Below are 16094 nucleotides of genomic sequence, written 5' to 3' on the forward strand. Positions count from 1 at the left end.
CAGCTCATCATCATCTGCCTCCTGTTACTGAAAATCTCCCTGATTTACTGCACAGCATCACACAGTGAGAGAAGTACTGCTTAACTCCAGGGGTGGCTTCTCTTATATCTACAGCATCAAAACACACACTTATCACTATTATTATTACTAGTGCAGTGTCCGTAAGAGGGATGTCTTACTATATAAAAGTGGGAGGTTAAGTAGCTTTTTCATGAATGGTTTACATGGAAGCTTTAATTCCTCTTTAATTCAGAATAAAAGTTAAATCCTCTCTAAACTGACCTTGTAAACACTTAATTCCTAATGCAAATTAAATTCTGAATTAAACACACCACACACACACACACACACACACACACACACACACACACACACACACATGCATACACTTGGTTGGCGCCCCAGCCCAGGCTGCCCCCGGCTAGACACCGTCCACCCTCTGCCCCGCTGCCCACAAAGTGATTGGCTCTGGTGCGCCCACAGGCTGCCTCTAACCCAGCCAACTGTGCCGCGTGATCAAAGCCAGCAGAGGCTTAATCCACAGTGATGATGTCATCAGGTCTAAAATTCATTCCAGCCGGAGCGGATCATTTTATGAAATAATTAATTCACGGAATCAATGCAGTCCAAATGTCGCACACCTTTGAACAAAGCAGCAGCCATGTTGAAAGTCTCAGCTCTGTCTGTCCCTGAACCGCAGATATTTGAGCCACACACACACACACACACACACACACACAGATTTCTTGCTTTATAGATAGATGGTGATGAGCGTTTGCATTGTGTAGGTATAATGCTAGCTTTGTAAATTAATAAATGTACGGTATTCTGTCATGTTTAATTGCATTGTGATAATCTATTAAGTTTAAATGTTTTCTGTTTTATGAGCCGTATCAATGCATTCCATCATTTGTTTATTAATTAATTAATTAATTTATTCATTCATCATCTGTACCCATTACATTATTTACAGGTCATAAGGGTCAGATGGTGGATATAGAGACAGACAAACAGAATCATAACACAGATGGAAGACTATTAACCTAATATAAATGTGTTTGGACAGTGGGAGGAACTCGGAGCACCCAGAAAAGTTGACAAAAAAAATTGTGGGCCCATTATGTTAAAAACTTCGTAACCTTCAAATAAAATTTAATTAAAATAAAATTTACATCAAATCATGATTTTTAAATAAATGTTGTGTAATTAAGTAGATTTAAAAAAAAAGAAAAGAAAACCTTAACCGTGATAGGCTAAAATATTTTGTTCAAAAAAGATATTTCATATTCATCATTAAAAGTTTTATTTATTCTTACAATAAGTGTATGAGAATAACATCATTATGGTGGCCTAATGGTTAAGCAATCAGAGGGTCACAGGTTCAAATCCAACCTGTGCCATCCATGTGTGATGTTGAACAAATCCCTTAACCCTAACTGCTCCCTGGCACTATACCAGTGGCTGCTCACTGCTCCTCAGGGATAGGTTCAATGCAGAGAAGTAAATTTGTGTTTGTAGTACCTGTACATATATGACAATAAAGGCTGATTATCATGATTATTATTATTACTTACGTTAAAGTGATTTTCAAAACAAGATTTTTCAATGAAAGTCTTCTTTTTTGACTTCCCACTATGTTTTGCATGGTTTTGATGTGCAAAGTAAATGGATGAATGGATGAATGGATGGATGGATGGATGGATGATTTTGTCTACAATAGACTGCTTGAGTACTGCTAACATGTATTTTTCTTCTGCAGAACAGATAACTTTAATCAACAACCTTGTGTTATGGGTGATAATGTGAATGCATTGCTTATCCCTAGTGTTATTAAACCAAATGTATTTGCCCCTTAAAATGCAGATAAAGTATATGAAAATTACTGTTCATCTGATGCTTCTGTCAAACCTGTCAATTTATCTCAGATAATATTCAGCAAATCCCAGTCTCATTTTCTTGTTCCTGCTGTGGTAAAGTTAAATAAGATATATACCGATAGAGCTGGAGCTTTTGTCAGAAATAATCAATCACTTTAATAGTTGTCGGCGAACAAAAGGAAAATTCAGCTTGCAATAATTGCTTGATCTATTTCTAATTTGCCCGACGCTTTAAAGTGAGCCCTGATAAGTCCGCTTCCTCCCCAGGAGAACTCCAGCAGACGGTATCCAAGATTCTGTGGCCCGTCAAGGCTCTCATGTATCACGTTTGCAGACCTTTGTCGCCATGCAGACTGTCAGAGCATTGTGCTGCTTGTGCACAATTAGACACCTACTCTCTCTCTCTCGCACGCACGCACGCACGCACACAGTGGGTGAGGAGAGGCTCAATGTGCATTAGGGTGGTTTACAAAATATACTTTCACCAAATTTTGCCTGCTTTTTGCCTTGTTTAAATTGACATCTTAAGCATCTGTACCAAAAATAGAGCCAAATGTATGAGGCGCCGCTTGTAAAATTGCGCATGTTAAAATAAACAGCAACTTTTTGCGACACTAAACAATAAAGCACATTTAAAAAACAAAAGTATGCGTACTTGAAGTAGGACAAAGCGGGTCTGAAAACGATGATTGGATGTGGATCAGATTTTCCTTTTTTCATAAAAAAAACACAGTGACAATGTTAAATATTAAATGTAAATCTAAATGTTAAATGTTACATTTAAATATACATGCTAAATATAAAAGCAAAATATAAATCTAAAATGTTAAATATAAATCTAAAATGTTAAATATAAATCTAAAATGTTAAATATAAATGTTAAATCTAAATGTTAAATATTAAATGTAAATCTAAATGTTAAATCTAAATGTTAAATATTAAATGTAAATCTAAATGCTAAATGTTACATTTAAATCTAAATGTTACATTTAAATATGCATGTTAAATATAAATTTAAAAATAAATTGTTAAATCTAAATGTCACGAGTGAAACTAAATATTTAACTAATATGCAAATTCACCAGATGTACCAAAATAAAAGCTAATTGATGAAACGACGGACGGAATAGATTTAGATTTAATATTTAACATTTATATTTAAATGTAACATTCAAATTTAGATTTAACATTGACATTATATTTTTATGACAATATTTCTGTAAATCTGGTCTAAAGTAACATAAAAAAATTCACATAAATTTTTTTAAAATTAAGTTTATTGCTAACTGTTGCTGTTTATTTTAGCATGAGCAACTTTACAATTGACATTCCATACAAATGCTGCATATTTAGGGTATACTTTTTCACAATGTTGACGGTTTTTTCAATTTTCAGGAATAATGTTTTAACTGTTCTATTGTTCAGGGAGAGTGTTTCTGTTATCTGTTGTGCATTCTTCGGTTGATCAATAAAAACAGTGAAAAAATGTGCCACATTTTACTGATGGTATATTGGCAAAAAAATGTCAATAGGAACAAGACAAAATGCGATCGGGTCAAATTTAGAAAATGTATTCTTAAACTATCATATTGTGAAGAACCCTAATGTACATGGGTCTGTTTCTGAAGAGTATCCTCTAAGATGGATGTTGTGTAAGATCTACTCTGAGTCACATCTGCTTCCCACCCTGTCTGCCCTCGTGCTTCCTTTGACGACTGACTGACTGACTGCATCATTCCTCTCATCCAACTGGACAATGATTACACCATCATTCCCATTCGTCCACTGCCAATTAACAGCTCTTCCTGAAAACTCAGAGCCTGTTTCTGTCCTAAGGATGATTCTGAATGTCAGCCAAAGCGGCCAGTCCGAGCTGCGCCTGGACAACAATCGCATTACCTCAGCACGGGAACACAGAGCGAGGGAGAGAAATACAGCAATCGATATGTACGCTGACGTCTGTGAGACCACTTAAGATCCTCCCAACAAGACCATTCTCACCACATCTAAGAAATGGTATTTGGCTTCACAAATGTTCATAAAATCACACGTTTGGGGGAGCTTTATTAGATTAATTCCTGAAAAGAAAAACCCACACACTCAGCAGGTGATACAGGGTTTTACCATCACACATTGTAGCTGTAAGTACTGTATGTCCCATTACATAACAAATCTATCAGTCTAGTCCAAATCCTTTGACACGTGCTATTCCCACTCATGTAACTGCTGTATAAAGGTTTATCTGTGCTGGCTGACAACAGCTTTGTCAGGTGTGTGTCAGGATAAGTGAGTGGTAGAGCACACATCAGCGACACCTCTCAGGTCATCCATCTCTTTCACTCTCTCTTTCGCCTTTCCTTTCCTTACCGCCTCAGTACTTTTTACTTTGACAAATGTACGAGAACAGGCTGCTCCTGCAGGTCCACGGGAGGCTGGGAGGGGAAGTATGGATTGGAGGAAATTGCATTTGATAGTTAAATGTCTGAGGATAGCATTACTGCTCACTCTGTCTTTCTCTCTCTCTCTGTGTGTGTGCATGTGTGTGTGTGTGTGTGTGTACATGTGCGTGTACTGTTGAGTAGACTGTTTTCTTGAAGCTTCCACTCAGACGGCTCATCTTGATAGCACATTAATCTTTAATGGGAACTAAAAATACCCTGACATTATGATGCTCTCTAGATCGTGTGATGTCTGGGGTCACAGTCAATGGTCAAAATGTAAACATTCACAACAAAAACTGTAGATTTATGGCAACTTTAAAAAGCATGCTCACTTGTTTTGTTTAGAGTTTTTTTAATCCCAAAAGGTGCAAAAAATATTCAATACATCAAACAATTTACAAGTACTACATTTTCTACTGGTGCAGAAATGCTCTGTTCGACATCCTGTGCAGCATCTCCTGGCGCTCTTTAAAACAGAAGGTCTTACCTGCAGATTTTGGAGTGAATTTGTCTCTGTTGGCGGCGCAAACAGCCAGCAACCTGTAGCCCAAGTCCAGGTCATATCCCTGCTGAGCAGCGACCCGACTCACCACCTGAGGAAGGAGCAGCATCATTGTTGTATGACCATCAATAAACTACATCATAACACGGCAGCTGAAACCAGATATATTATCTGTAATGTCACTTTTAGCCTTCATATATGAGCTAATGAAATAGCTTAATAAATGTCTCTTTGTATAGTTTTCAGCATCTCTTTCAGTGTTAAAGGTTTCAAGCAGCGAATGAGTTGAATTGTTAGGCATCATCAAAAATAAAGAATCCATAATTCCATTAAATGAAAAATAATCGGAAACAATTGCAGACTCTCAGTCTGAAGGAAACAATCATGTTTGTTATACTGTGTAACAAATACAGAGTAGCTAGGATTAGTGTACAAAGTGACAAGATATGCCAGCTCACCTTTATTTTATTTATTTACTTCAAACTGCATTGTATTTGAACTAGATTCATATTTGACAAAGTGAAAAAATAGAACACAGATGTTTAGGATTGTGCGTTATTTTAATTTGAAAAATTTAATTTAAAAAATGTAAAAATACATTTTCAATCACTAATTACATTGACCGATCATTACTAGACTTTTCGGGCGACCCCATTCAAGTTCCTGGCGACCCAACATGCGGCCACAACCCCAAGGTTGAAAAACACTGGTTAGCCCATCTTGTCTACAGGTATATGTCTTTGTGTCCCTTTATGAAGACAACAATCCTTAGTAGCAAAAACAGCAGCTAGAGTGCAGTCATCAAATGTTAATTCATGCATTAACAAAAATGTCCTGTTTGAGTTACAAAAACATTTTCGTACCAAGTTTATTAACTGATCAAACCAAAGATGAAACAGTCAATGTTTATCGTTGCTATGTAACTAACATACTAAGCAGCACTGGGTTTTAGTTTGCTAAGTGTTAAATTGGAAATGTTTGATGAAGTCTAAAAAACCCCCAGGACACTAACACACACAATCTCTCCCAAAGCTCATTTAGAGACTTTAATAAACATGTGGAAAAAAGAGACCGCTTCTCTCTGTCTGTCTGTGGACTTTATGAATAATGAATATTCTATTAAACTATCTCAACCCTCTCACTTTCTGGTCTGTGAATGTATTCTGAGTCTCTTCTCAGGAAATGCACGGACACACAAACACACTATGAGACTGATGTGGAGGCGGTATAGTCTGGATTGCTCCAGCGATCCACGGTCGGGACGAGTCTGATAATTGCTCCATCTTCCAGGAGCGGCGAGACAGCCAAAATTTCTGCCGAATGAGCAGAGTTTGAAATGTTATCCTCAAACAGCAGCGCCAACAAGCCTGTGCTGCTTCCGGAATTGAACAGAGTCTGTCTGCCTGCAGAAAAACTTCAAGTACCATAACGGATCATAAGAAAGCCAGGCACACCAGATCCTGAAAGAGTTCTAACATGTTCTAATTGTAACATATACACTGTCCTAATTAAGGTACTGATTCCTTCATATTACTAACTTAAAAAATAAGTTGAATATTTTTAGAAACGGGAAAAGACTCTAGTCTACGAAATCTGTCCAACTCAGGGCTGTAGACCATATTTGGCGAATCATAACATATATTTCAGCCTGTGGCATGAGTAAAAATTACACAATTCTTTGATAAAGTCCCATAAATGTTAAATCTAAATGTTTGAGGTGTTTTTCTGTTATGCAAATGCAGAAATTTATTATCATGAATATTAAAAAATACCCTACAATATTTACCTTTTTTGAAAAATGGCTGAATTTTTGTAGTTCTGCCCATTACAAATTAAAATGGCCCCTGAACCAGAATGAGTTTTCCAATCTTGCACTAATAGCAATGATTGCTAGTCTTGCTAACTTAAGGTAATTATCAAGATCACGTAATATGTTCAAGATAAATGTGAAATGTATTATTCTGACGAGATATGAGACAGAAGCGTAACTGTATTTTTGTTTCAAATGACTGCGTTGCAGTTTGCTTTTGTTTAATGTAATTGATTTCTTATGGAGGGGGCAGATGTTATGAGTTTTCTGCTCCTTTTTTTTTTTTTTTTCAATGTGGAAAATAAATAAATTTGATTTAATGTCTTCAATGAAATAAATAAACAAACCAACATACAAAGTTCTACTCTTCTAATGTTAAAGCTAGTTGGGCTAACCTGGCTGGCACAAATCCACAAACCTGCCTTCATCATGTTGATGTGTCATTGATATCAGTAAAAATGTTTCCACTGCATTGCTGCAGGCGGCCTGAGGCTATAATTGAAGAATGGGGCTGAATTAGAGGCATCGGAGCTGCTGCAGAGATACACCAGCATGTGAACAACATAATTAGTTGTTTACGTCGCTGGGTTCAGTGCTGGAATTGGTAGTTCGGTGATCAATTCAACACCTACATCCTATAATCATGTCAGTAAGCTTAGGAGAGCCTAATTCCTATTGTTGTTTGCTTGAATGGTGACCTCGCCCATACCCGCCACTAGGGCGTCCCGGGTTAACCTTCCCGGCTTGTGCGGTTGGGTTGGTGCACAAATAGACAGGAGCCTTCTTAACAAGGCATGTTACTTATAAAGGTCACCTGAGGTGCAATGAAAACATTAAAATAAAGATCATTGGAGGCGGAATGAAAATTTAAAACAAGAAAAGGGTCAATTCAATTAAAATTTAAATGTTGTTTGGTACAATAAAACGTTAGTAAAAGAACAATTTTGCATTCAGTCAAAGGTTTGGGAGGTACTAGGAAGTCATGATGTAATCATGTAACTGAAAAATGATGGAGCACTGCCTTTCTGAACACAACTGCTGTGTTTGAAATGGCATACTCCGTACTGTGCACTACACACACAATGAGTATATACAGTACTGTCTACTATATACTATAAGTATGGTTAGGAGGATAAGGATAATGGCCATTCCCACTGAATTATACCTTCAAGTGTCCGAAGATTAATTTCGAACCTACAACAACGTCTTGAAGCACACTGAGGCTAAATATCGCCATTGATTCGTTACCTATAAAAATTCTGAAAGCATTTTAAACGAGAACATGACCAAGCAGAATATCAACATGTAGTTTGATCCATAAAACGTGCGGAAACACATTTAATGCTGACATTTCAGAGACCTGCCATTGTGTTACTGACAAAACTTCTGCTTAACTTTAAAACAAGAGCCCTGTTTACAAAAGTGTTGAAAACTAATGGAAGACAAGGAGAGATGCTTTTGTTTTGAAAAGGGGATGTTTGACTTTTAGCTTGAAGCCGGTCACAAGATGATTTCACGTTCCGCTCGCAATGCATCATGGGGTGGTTGAGTATGACTAGTGTCCCCACCGTGCATACTTCAAAAATGTCCCGATAGTCTTTACAGTACATCAGGGTATTTCTCGCATACTCAAGTTTGAGTAGTACATTGGTATGCGATTTCCAACACAGCCAATCTCTACCAGCATGAATATGAAGTTGATGCACCATCTGAATTTGCCCTTCAGTTTATTTCCAAGCTGTCCAAGGAAGACCATGCCACCTATCCTGAGTCAGGATTAAGTACCCTGCGTTCCTTGAAATGGGCTGCGCAGGAACTTAAATACTGGCTCTAATCTTTCTTTTGTAGATTGTTTCATTTGCTGTGTGAGGTAATCTACCCTGCTCTTTGTCCAACGCAGAATGCCAGCTACCCATGCAGGCTAGCTTAGATTCAACAGGGATTTAACTAGGTTTCACCTCATAAGCCCTTTTCATCAAAATCTCCCAGTAAGGATGTACATCCAGGCAAATATTTCTGTCACTATGAAGTGAGTGCTGTGAGAGGTGCTGCAGGGTTACTGGGCCACACTTTGTTTATCTGCCAGTTGTACCCATCACCGAATGTAGCTGTGATGGGCATTCATGATCCATATGACTACAAGCCAAGGTAAATAAATGCAGATATTAGCAGACTTGTTATGTTTTGGTTCGGGGCCCACAAAGGTTTTAGCTGATTGCCATGTTCAACGTGTGCACGTCACAATCTCATCTTTAATTTTCAGCTCCGCTCTCTGATACCAAACCAGCATGAAGACGGAATCCTAGAAAGAATGCACAGACTTGTTGCGAGCTGTAATCCTGCAGATAAGCACCAGTTTGTTCAGATGAAACAATTTAACTAATGGAGCGGCCCCATGCTGGGAGATGCCTCTGTAGTGGGCTCCATTGTATAGCTCTTTATCAGCCTTTAAGTAGCTTTATCGCAATTTACACATTAACGAGCATTTCATTTATCTGTTTGTGCACAAGACACGTCGTCCCCTCAGTGTTTTCAAGGCTGATGTCTTGGCGATAAACGCGAGACATTCAATTACTTGCTCTAAAGACTCTTTTGCAAACCTTGCTGTGAATGTGTGTGTGTCAGTTTTCTCAACACAGTAACACAAAGCCAGATCTTCAGCCGTATGTCTAAAATGACTACTACAGTAGCTGTAGCCCACACGGTAAAACTGGTGGCACTTTGAAAAAAGGATTTAGCTAGTGATCGCAAATCCACAAACTTATGAGGAGCATCAATCTTCCAAAAAATGAGTAGCTTTCACAAAATATATGCTCCCATTTAAAAATCCTAAGGGTTCACACCTGAGGAAATTACAAAAAACAGACATTTTTACACCAGCGTTATTTTCTACTGCAATGTAATGGATTGGTAATCTGTCCAGGATTTATGCCATCTTTTGCTACGTATCGACTGGGATTAGCTCCAACTGACTTTCATCTAAATAAACCAAGATTAGTATAAGAGTGGGTTTCTCATTTGGTTTAGAATAAAATCTAGTTTTGTCAAAAAACTTCAAAGGTAAAAATGCAAACTAAAGAAGGTCATAACAGTGTCGCCCAAACAATGATCTATAATATTCTACAATACAAAATCCAGTTCAAATTTGACAATTTCAGTCAAAAATTGGGCGGTTTTGTTACCAGAAACATCACAAATAAAATCTAAAACATTAACCTTATTTTGCTGCAGTTAACGTGAGTTATCTTTGTTTGCCGCTCCCTTTTTTGATAGCTGTATGGAACAATGACAAGTTAAATCAATTTAGATTAAACAAATTGTGAACGTGATTGCTACTTGATTTTTAAAAATGGAAAATATGTTAAAAGCTAGTGTGATTGAGGAAAAAAATCTTAGTTTTATTGAGAAAAAACAAAACCCAACCTGGAGTTATACTTAATTTAAAGCGAAAATAAAAGTGCGTTCCTTAAATGAAATGTTTGCACACATTTGTGAACATTTGTATGTATGATAAATCAGAAATCAGTTCATGTTGGATGTGCAGCATTATTTTGCAAATTGTACTTTTTTTTTTAAGAATCGAGACTAATTGTTGTTTTGCTCTTGTTTCGACAAAAAGAACCTAAAAAAACTCAGTGAAACCCATAATTAGTGTTTGTGCGTTTGCATACCGTCAGACATCCCATGAGACTCTGTTCGAAAGGTCGCTGGAAGGCCCGGGGATCTCCACACCAGTCTAGTAGCTCTGTAGCAGCTGAGTGGAAGTTGGCTGGGTTTTGTAAGTGCTGTGCAAACACAAAGAGAAACAATGAGGAGTAATTAACTTGGTTTTGTCAACATTAAAATCCAGTATGAAAAGCACTGACACCAAACCAGCATTGCGAGTTTCTGTTCTCTCTCCACATTGTTTGAGTGAACATTTTGTGCCTGTTTGGACATTCTCAAAGATTCCACCCTAATCAACAATGATGCCAGTGTTTATTCCTATAATCTCACTTGGCACACCCTTCCTTTGCCCCTATGACCCACAAGGCAACCAGATCTCTCCATCCAACCGTCTTTTTCCTTTGCTCCTCATTCACTGCCTGTTTTCAGTGTTAACAGAACCTCAGCACCCGGAGTCCACCGGCTGACTTGGCTGTGCATCAAGAAAACAACCTTAGTTTTGGCAGCTCTGTGTGCAGACGCAGTAGGAGCTGTTGGTGTGCTGTCTAATCTCTTTCACTCTCTGTCTGTCTCTCTCAGTTGCTCACTGAGGCCTGAAACAGTCGAGTCTTTTCTTCCCAGTGTCTGAAGGCTACTGAGGCTGGCAGGACACAATAAGCGGTTTTTAAATTCGGGCTTCCTTTCTTCATGGCTCAGAAGGTTAATAGCTCTGAAATGCTGCAGAGCTGCATCTTGTTCAGTTGGTGAAACTGAGCCCACTTGAGAGCATTTGTGATTCTCATTGAGAGCCGATGCGTACTGTGTTGTGGGTTCTCGCGGAGAAGGTAGAACTATTGTCTTTCGAGGGCAGCAGAGGTGAGCCTCTTTCAATGGGCAGCTTTTTGACGGCGTGTGACAAAAAGGGGCTCCTCGTTGGCAAACGCTCCGTGTAAAGATGGGTGCCCGCCTACGACGGGGAATTTCAAAGAGCTTGCAATGATATCATGGATTTCGAGGGCAGCCTTGAGTGACTCATCTTTTGTGATGTGTAGATTCTCCATTGTGGAGCTGCTGGTTGATTCTCACTGATGTTTGACTGATGAGGAAGAAAATGCAGAGAGAGAGTGTGTAGGAAAGTGAGAGCTGCTTAAAGGAGCCTCTTCTAAATGACTGATATAATCTGGCGTTATTGCTGCTTGATGGGATGCATATCAGCCTCCAGCACCAGAGGAATGAGAACTGGCACAGCAGGGGCTGTCTGTCTGGATCTGAACACAGTGCTCCCTCCGCCTGCTGCAGCGCTCGCCACCAACTCTGCCTGACAACCTCAGCTACGGTGTGAGGAGGAGGACAGAGTGAAATAGTTGTACTGAGTTTAAAAGAGGAGGAGGAGGAGGAGGAAGAGGAGGGGGTTGATGGAGCCTGAGCTGCTGCTGTTGTTGTTGTTGTTGCTATTCAGGGTTGGATAAGGACAAGATGGAGGAGGTGGGGTTATCGGGGGCTGAGCAGCAGTGGCAGCAATGATGGGGTTCCAATGCACAAAGAACCAGACGTTTGACAGATTGTCCGTGAAATGACGGACTGGCTTTGGGCTTATCAGCGACGCCAAACAAATGAGGAGTCGAACCAAAAACATTTGTCGATTAAACCGACTGAACTGATAAAGAAAATAAGGTGGTGTAAATTTTGTGAGTCGATCCCTGGTTTAGCTTGTGTTCCTGGAGCTAATGGGTTTAATCTTTGTACCAAGGGTTCCACTCGGGCTGTTTTTCTTGAAACACCGCTGTCCTTACTTTCGCGATAGAACCATCGCCTGCAGAATGTGACGAAAAAAGCGGCAAAACTCAAATTTTATTGAAAAGAAAAAGCCAGTGCCTAAAAGTGTGGAATCATTCTATGAACAAAGAGAAAACCATGTAGTGTGCTCGGGTTTGTTTTCGTTTTTTTTTGCAAAATTTTTTTCCTGAGTTAAGCCAGAGATATTCCTGTAAATATCAGTTGAAAACCGCTACTTTGTCAATTCAATTGTTTATGAAAATAAAGTGACTGGCATATGGATGTCCAGAGGCATAGAATCACATGTACCCTCATGTAATTTTAAACATTTAAAAATATAATCTTTTATGTTGATATACGAAAAACAATAAAATGTACCAACAGCAATATTACCTAAAATTATGTTATTTTGCTGAATTTGAAAGGAAACTGTATTTGTTTAATTATTTTGTGGTTGGACATGCCCCCAATAGATAGTGGCTTAAAAACATAGCTACAAGCATTATCATGGCCACAAAAAAGGTAAAAATGTATAGTTTATTTTGGTTGTGTTTATTTAATCAATCTTTCTTATTAGGCCTTTATTTAAGTAAGACCTATTTAAAAGGTCATGGGAAATTCTTCTGTTGGTTTTTGCGCATGTGAATCTGTTAGTTGTGGAATAATATCATGAAGTATTAAAACTGCAAGACAAGTGATTTCTCAAATAATTAATAGATTATAAAATGGATAGATTAATTACTATATATAACAAAAACATTTACTGCAGCCCTAATGAGGAGTGTCAGTTCCACTAAATTCTATTTAACTGGCTAAATCTGACAGATGTGAAATAAGTCCTTTGAAAGCTGAACTTTGTAGAACAGGCATCAAAATAACAACACAGCTCAAACTGTGTGAGTTGTGCACAAAAGGGTCCAAAGGGTGTGTAGGGGGTTTAGGTGGGACTGAGGGGATTGTGGTAGCGCAGACACAGAGGCATGTGTCACCTTATAATCACAAGCTGAATGGCTTATCATCCCTTTGATTCTCTCTGAGGCATGGTGTCATGTAAATGTTGGGAGTTATAACAGCGATCACACCCACATAAACAAATGCTTGCCATGATTCCCTGAAAGGCAATTAATCAAAAAGCTGTCGGTGTGTCTGTCCTGGTCTAGAATCAGGGGCGTGATGTAAAGGAGCACAGGCTGAGTAGAGGAGGGGGAGAATAAGAGAGAAATCTGTTCCGTGGCTCGTCTCTTTGAAGTCTATTCTGGTGTTCGCTGCCAGATTTCACTCCCACTCCTCTCTCCCTTTCCCTCTATGACCCTGTGCAACATGATCTGTGTGACTGGAGCGAATAAACACAAAAAATGATGTCCTTATAAGGTGCTGCGAGGAGAAAGAAACATGGTAAAAGAGGGGAAACGATATTAAATGATGCTAAAGGGAGAAAAGACCTACACAAGATAGAGCTGCCTTACATAATATTATATAATTATTTCATTTCAGTCTGTCTTTGTAATTCAAAATGCACATTTATCAAGTTTACTTTAAAATTTGGAATATTGTAACGAAAATGTTGGAAACACACAATAAATATCAAATAACTGTACCCTAAACTTTCTCAAATATAAATCTAGTTCAAATAAAATGCAGTATAAAAATATTTGATTATTTGGTATTTGTAAGACACTAATAAACTTCATCAAAAACAAATTCCAGGAGAAAGAAAAAACGTCTCTTTGTGATATCAAAATGGAGTCATGAGTCATGACCCCAAAAAAGGGTTTTTGGAGGGGATCCGGATCAATCTACTGATTCTGGATCAGTTTAAAAAGTCTCTCATTATTAGCGAAATTAAAAAAAATCCCATCTCGGCTTGTAATTTACCGATCTTTATAAAATTTGACTAATTTATCTCGGGCTAGTTCCTCAATTTCCCCATCGAGTTTCATCCAGAATGACTACATAATTGAGATTTTTGAAATTTTTTTGCCAATTTGTTGTGCAAAAATTAATGGCAGAAGTTCAGTCTTTGATTTTTAACATGCAATTGTAACATTGACTCAGAAAAGTAACACAAAGATGGAAAACTGATCATAAAAAGGAAAAAAAAAATCATAGCTACATAAAAGTGAAGAGAAAATTATTCTAACCCAGTAAAACTGACAGAATAAACTTTTTATGAGGAAAAAAAATACAATAAAGGTTATGAGTGAATATAAGAAAAAAATTATAAACAAAACCACAACAAACATTTAAATAGAAGATATGTGATCGTAATGAGTTATACTAACCTGTTTAATGCACTGTAGTCTATCATTGGTCTGCTGGATGTGCCGGTCCATCGATGGTAACGTGTTCATCGTGACCTTTCTACCGGGACTCCATTAAATCTTCTTTACTCTGCAAAAGAAACGAAGTAAAAGGTGAGGTACTTCTATGAAATTTCTCCGGTCCCCAAATGAGCCTATTTGTAGGGCTGTAAAGTTCAAACAGCATTTCAGTAGCTTGACAAATCTTTAAATGGAGAAACCAGCTACTGAAGAGCTTGATGTGCTTCGAGTGCACATTTTCTGGCAAAACGTGTGAAACGGAGATGTTCCACTGCGGCGCTGTTAAATGAAATATGATGAAACTGAAAGAAAAACTTTGCTGCGTTATTTTTTATTGCGCAAAACAGGAGAAGAATTCCAGCAGGCTCCAGCTGAGGGAGAACAGCAGTCCAAGTTATTATCACACATGACTAATGCATGCAGACATCTAACATTCTGCTTCACACCTTTCCTTCCATGTGTATGACTTTGCTGAACTTCATCAGTGAGCAATGAAAACCAAATCTCAACAGACAAGCCTCTCCTAGTCTGGATTAGAGGGTATCGTGCTGGTTTATCAGCAAGGCCTCCATCCCTCAGTGTTTATCTCCATCTGTGCTGATCCAGCCCACATTCCACCATACAAAAGCACAACTGGGAAACCACAGGTGGAAGGAGGGTGTGGGGGTGGGCTGGGGGCGGGGCCCAAGAAAGCTGCTTAGGATTGATAAAGCGTCCCCCGAGCTCTCCTGCTGTGAGAAACAGAACAGACTGAACCAGTCGTAGAAGCATTGGGCTCAGCCGGAGACTGTTCACACACACACACACACACACACACACACACACTTTGGTGTTAGTCCAAGTGAGTGAGAGTATGGCCAATATTCACACACTCCTTACGTCCTTCTCCCATATTCACACTCGAGAGCATGTAAACACAATAGTCAGACTTCTTCACTTTGATTAGGCATTAAGGTAGAAACTTCAAAGGCACACTTTGAGAATAGGGCTGTATTACTAATCCTCTGAGCTTAAGCATTTGCTGGGAAGAATTACTTGAGTGCACTTACAAAGCCCTAAACACACTGCTCGCATAAGTGAAGAGAATTCTGTAGCAAACGTGGTCAAATGCCGGAGCAGCCAAATGTGTCCTGGGTGCGTGCGATGGATCATGGTTTCTTAGAGAAGAAGGGTTTTACTCTTGACCAGTGCATAAACAGCACGGGTTGCCAGGTATGCTGCACTGCTGTGTCCCCTAGTGTCCAGCAGATGTCTCCCTATCCTGCTGCTACAAAAAAATCAGATTCTCGTTTAACCTTGTCCATTTACAGCAGCGGTGTCAAACTTATGTTAGTTCAGGGGCCAAATATGGAGCAGTTTATCAGTGGGACGCAGAGTAAAGATGAGGAAATGAGTATTGTAATCATTATTGTGCTCTAGTTTGCACTTCCACATAATAAATAAATAATATCAAAGCAATAAGTGATAGATATCCTGTCTCTGCAGGATCTTCACTTTCAATTTATTTGATTTTCTGGCCAATTTTTAATGTAATTTGGGGGAATTTTGTGGGATAATTTGAAGAAAATTGCAGGATTTTTGAAAAATCAAGAGTCATTTTAACAATTTGACATTAAAAATGTCTTCAATCATGTGATAAAAGCATGGGGGAAATGTGAGCCCTGCTAATATTGTGGAGTTTCATTTAATTTGTGTATTATTTTGGCAATATCTCGCAACTGA

General features: G+C 38.5%; 1 protein-coding gene across 6 annotated transcripts in view; it reads right to left on the minus strand.

The window, feature by feature from the left end:
- The window catches only part of zmiz1a (zinc finger, MIZ-type containing 1a), a 128880-nt gene that overhangs the window by 29029 nt on the left and 83757 nt on the right, over positions 1–16094 (minus strand). For all 6 annotated transcript variants that reach the window (XM_028469397.1, XM_028469401.1, XM_028469396.1 and 3 more), the window contains exons 4-6: positions 14334–14442; positions 10302–10415; positions 4806–4911 (exon numbers count right to left, since the gene is read on the minus strand). In XM_028469397.1, coding sequence (XP_028325198.1) covers positions 4806–4911; positions 10302–10415; positions 14334–14402 — 289 coding nt within the window. In that variant the 5' untranslated portion in view covers positions 14403–14442. The remainder of the gene's footprint in view (positions 1–4805; positions 4912–10301; positions 10416–14333; positions 14443–16094) is intronic.

Source organism: Gouania willdenowi, chromosome 15 (genome assembly GCF_900634775.1).
Source record: "Gouania willdenowi chromosome 15, fGouWil2.1, whole genome shotgun sequence".
In the NCBI taxonomy this organism is placed as follows: Eukaryota; Metazoa; Chordata; class Actinopteri; order Blenniiformes; family Gobiesocidae; genus Gouania; species Gouania willdenowi.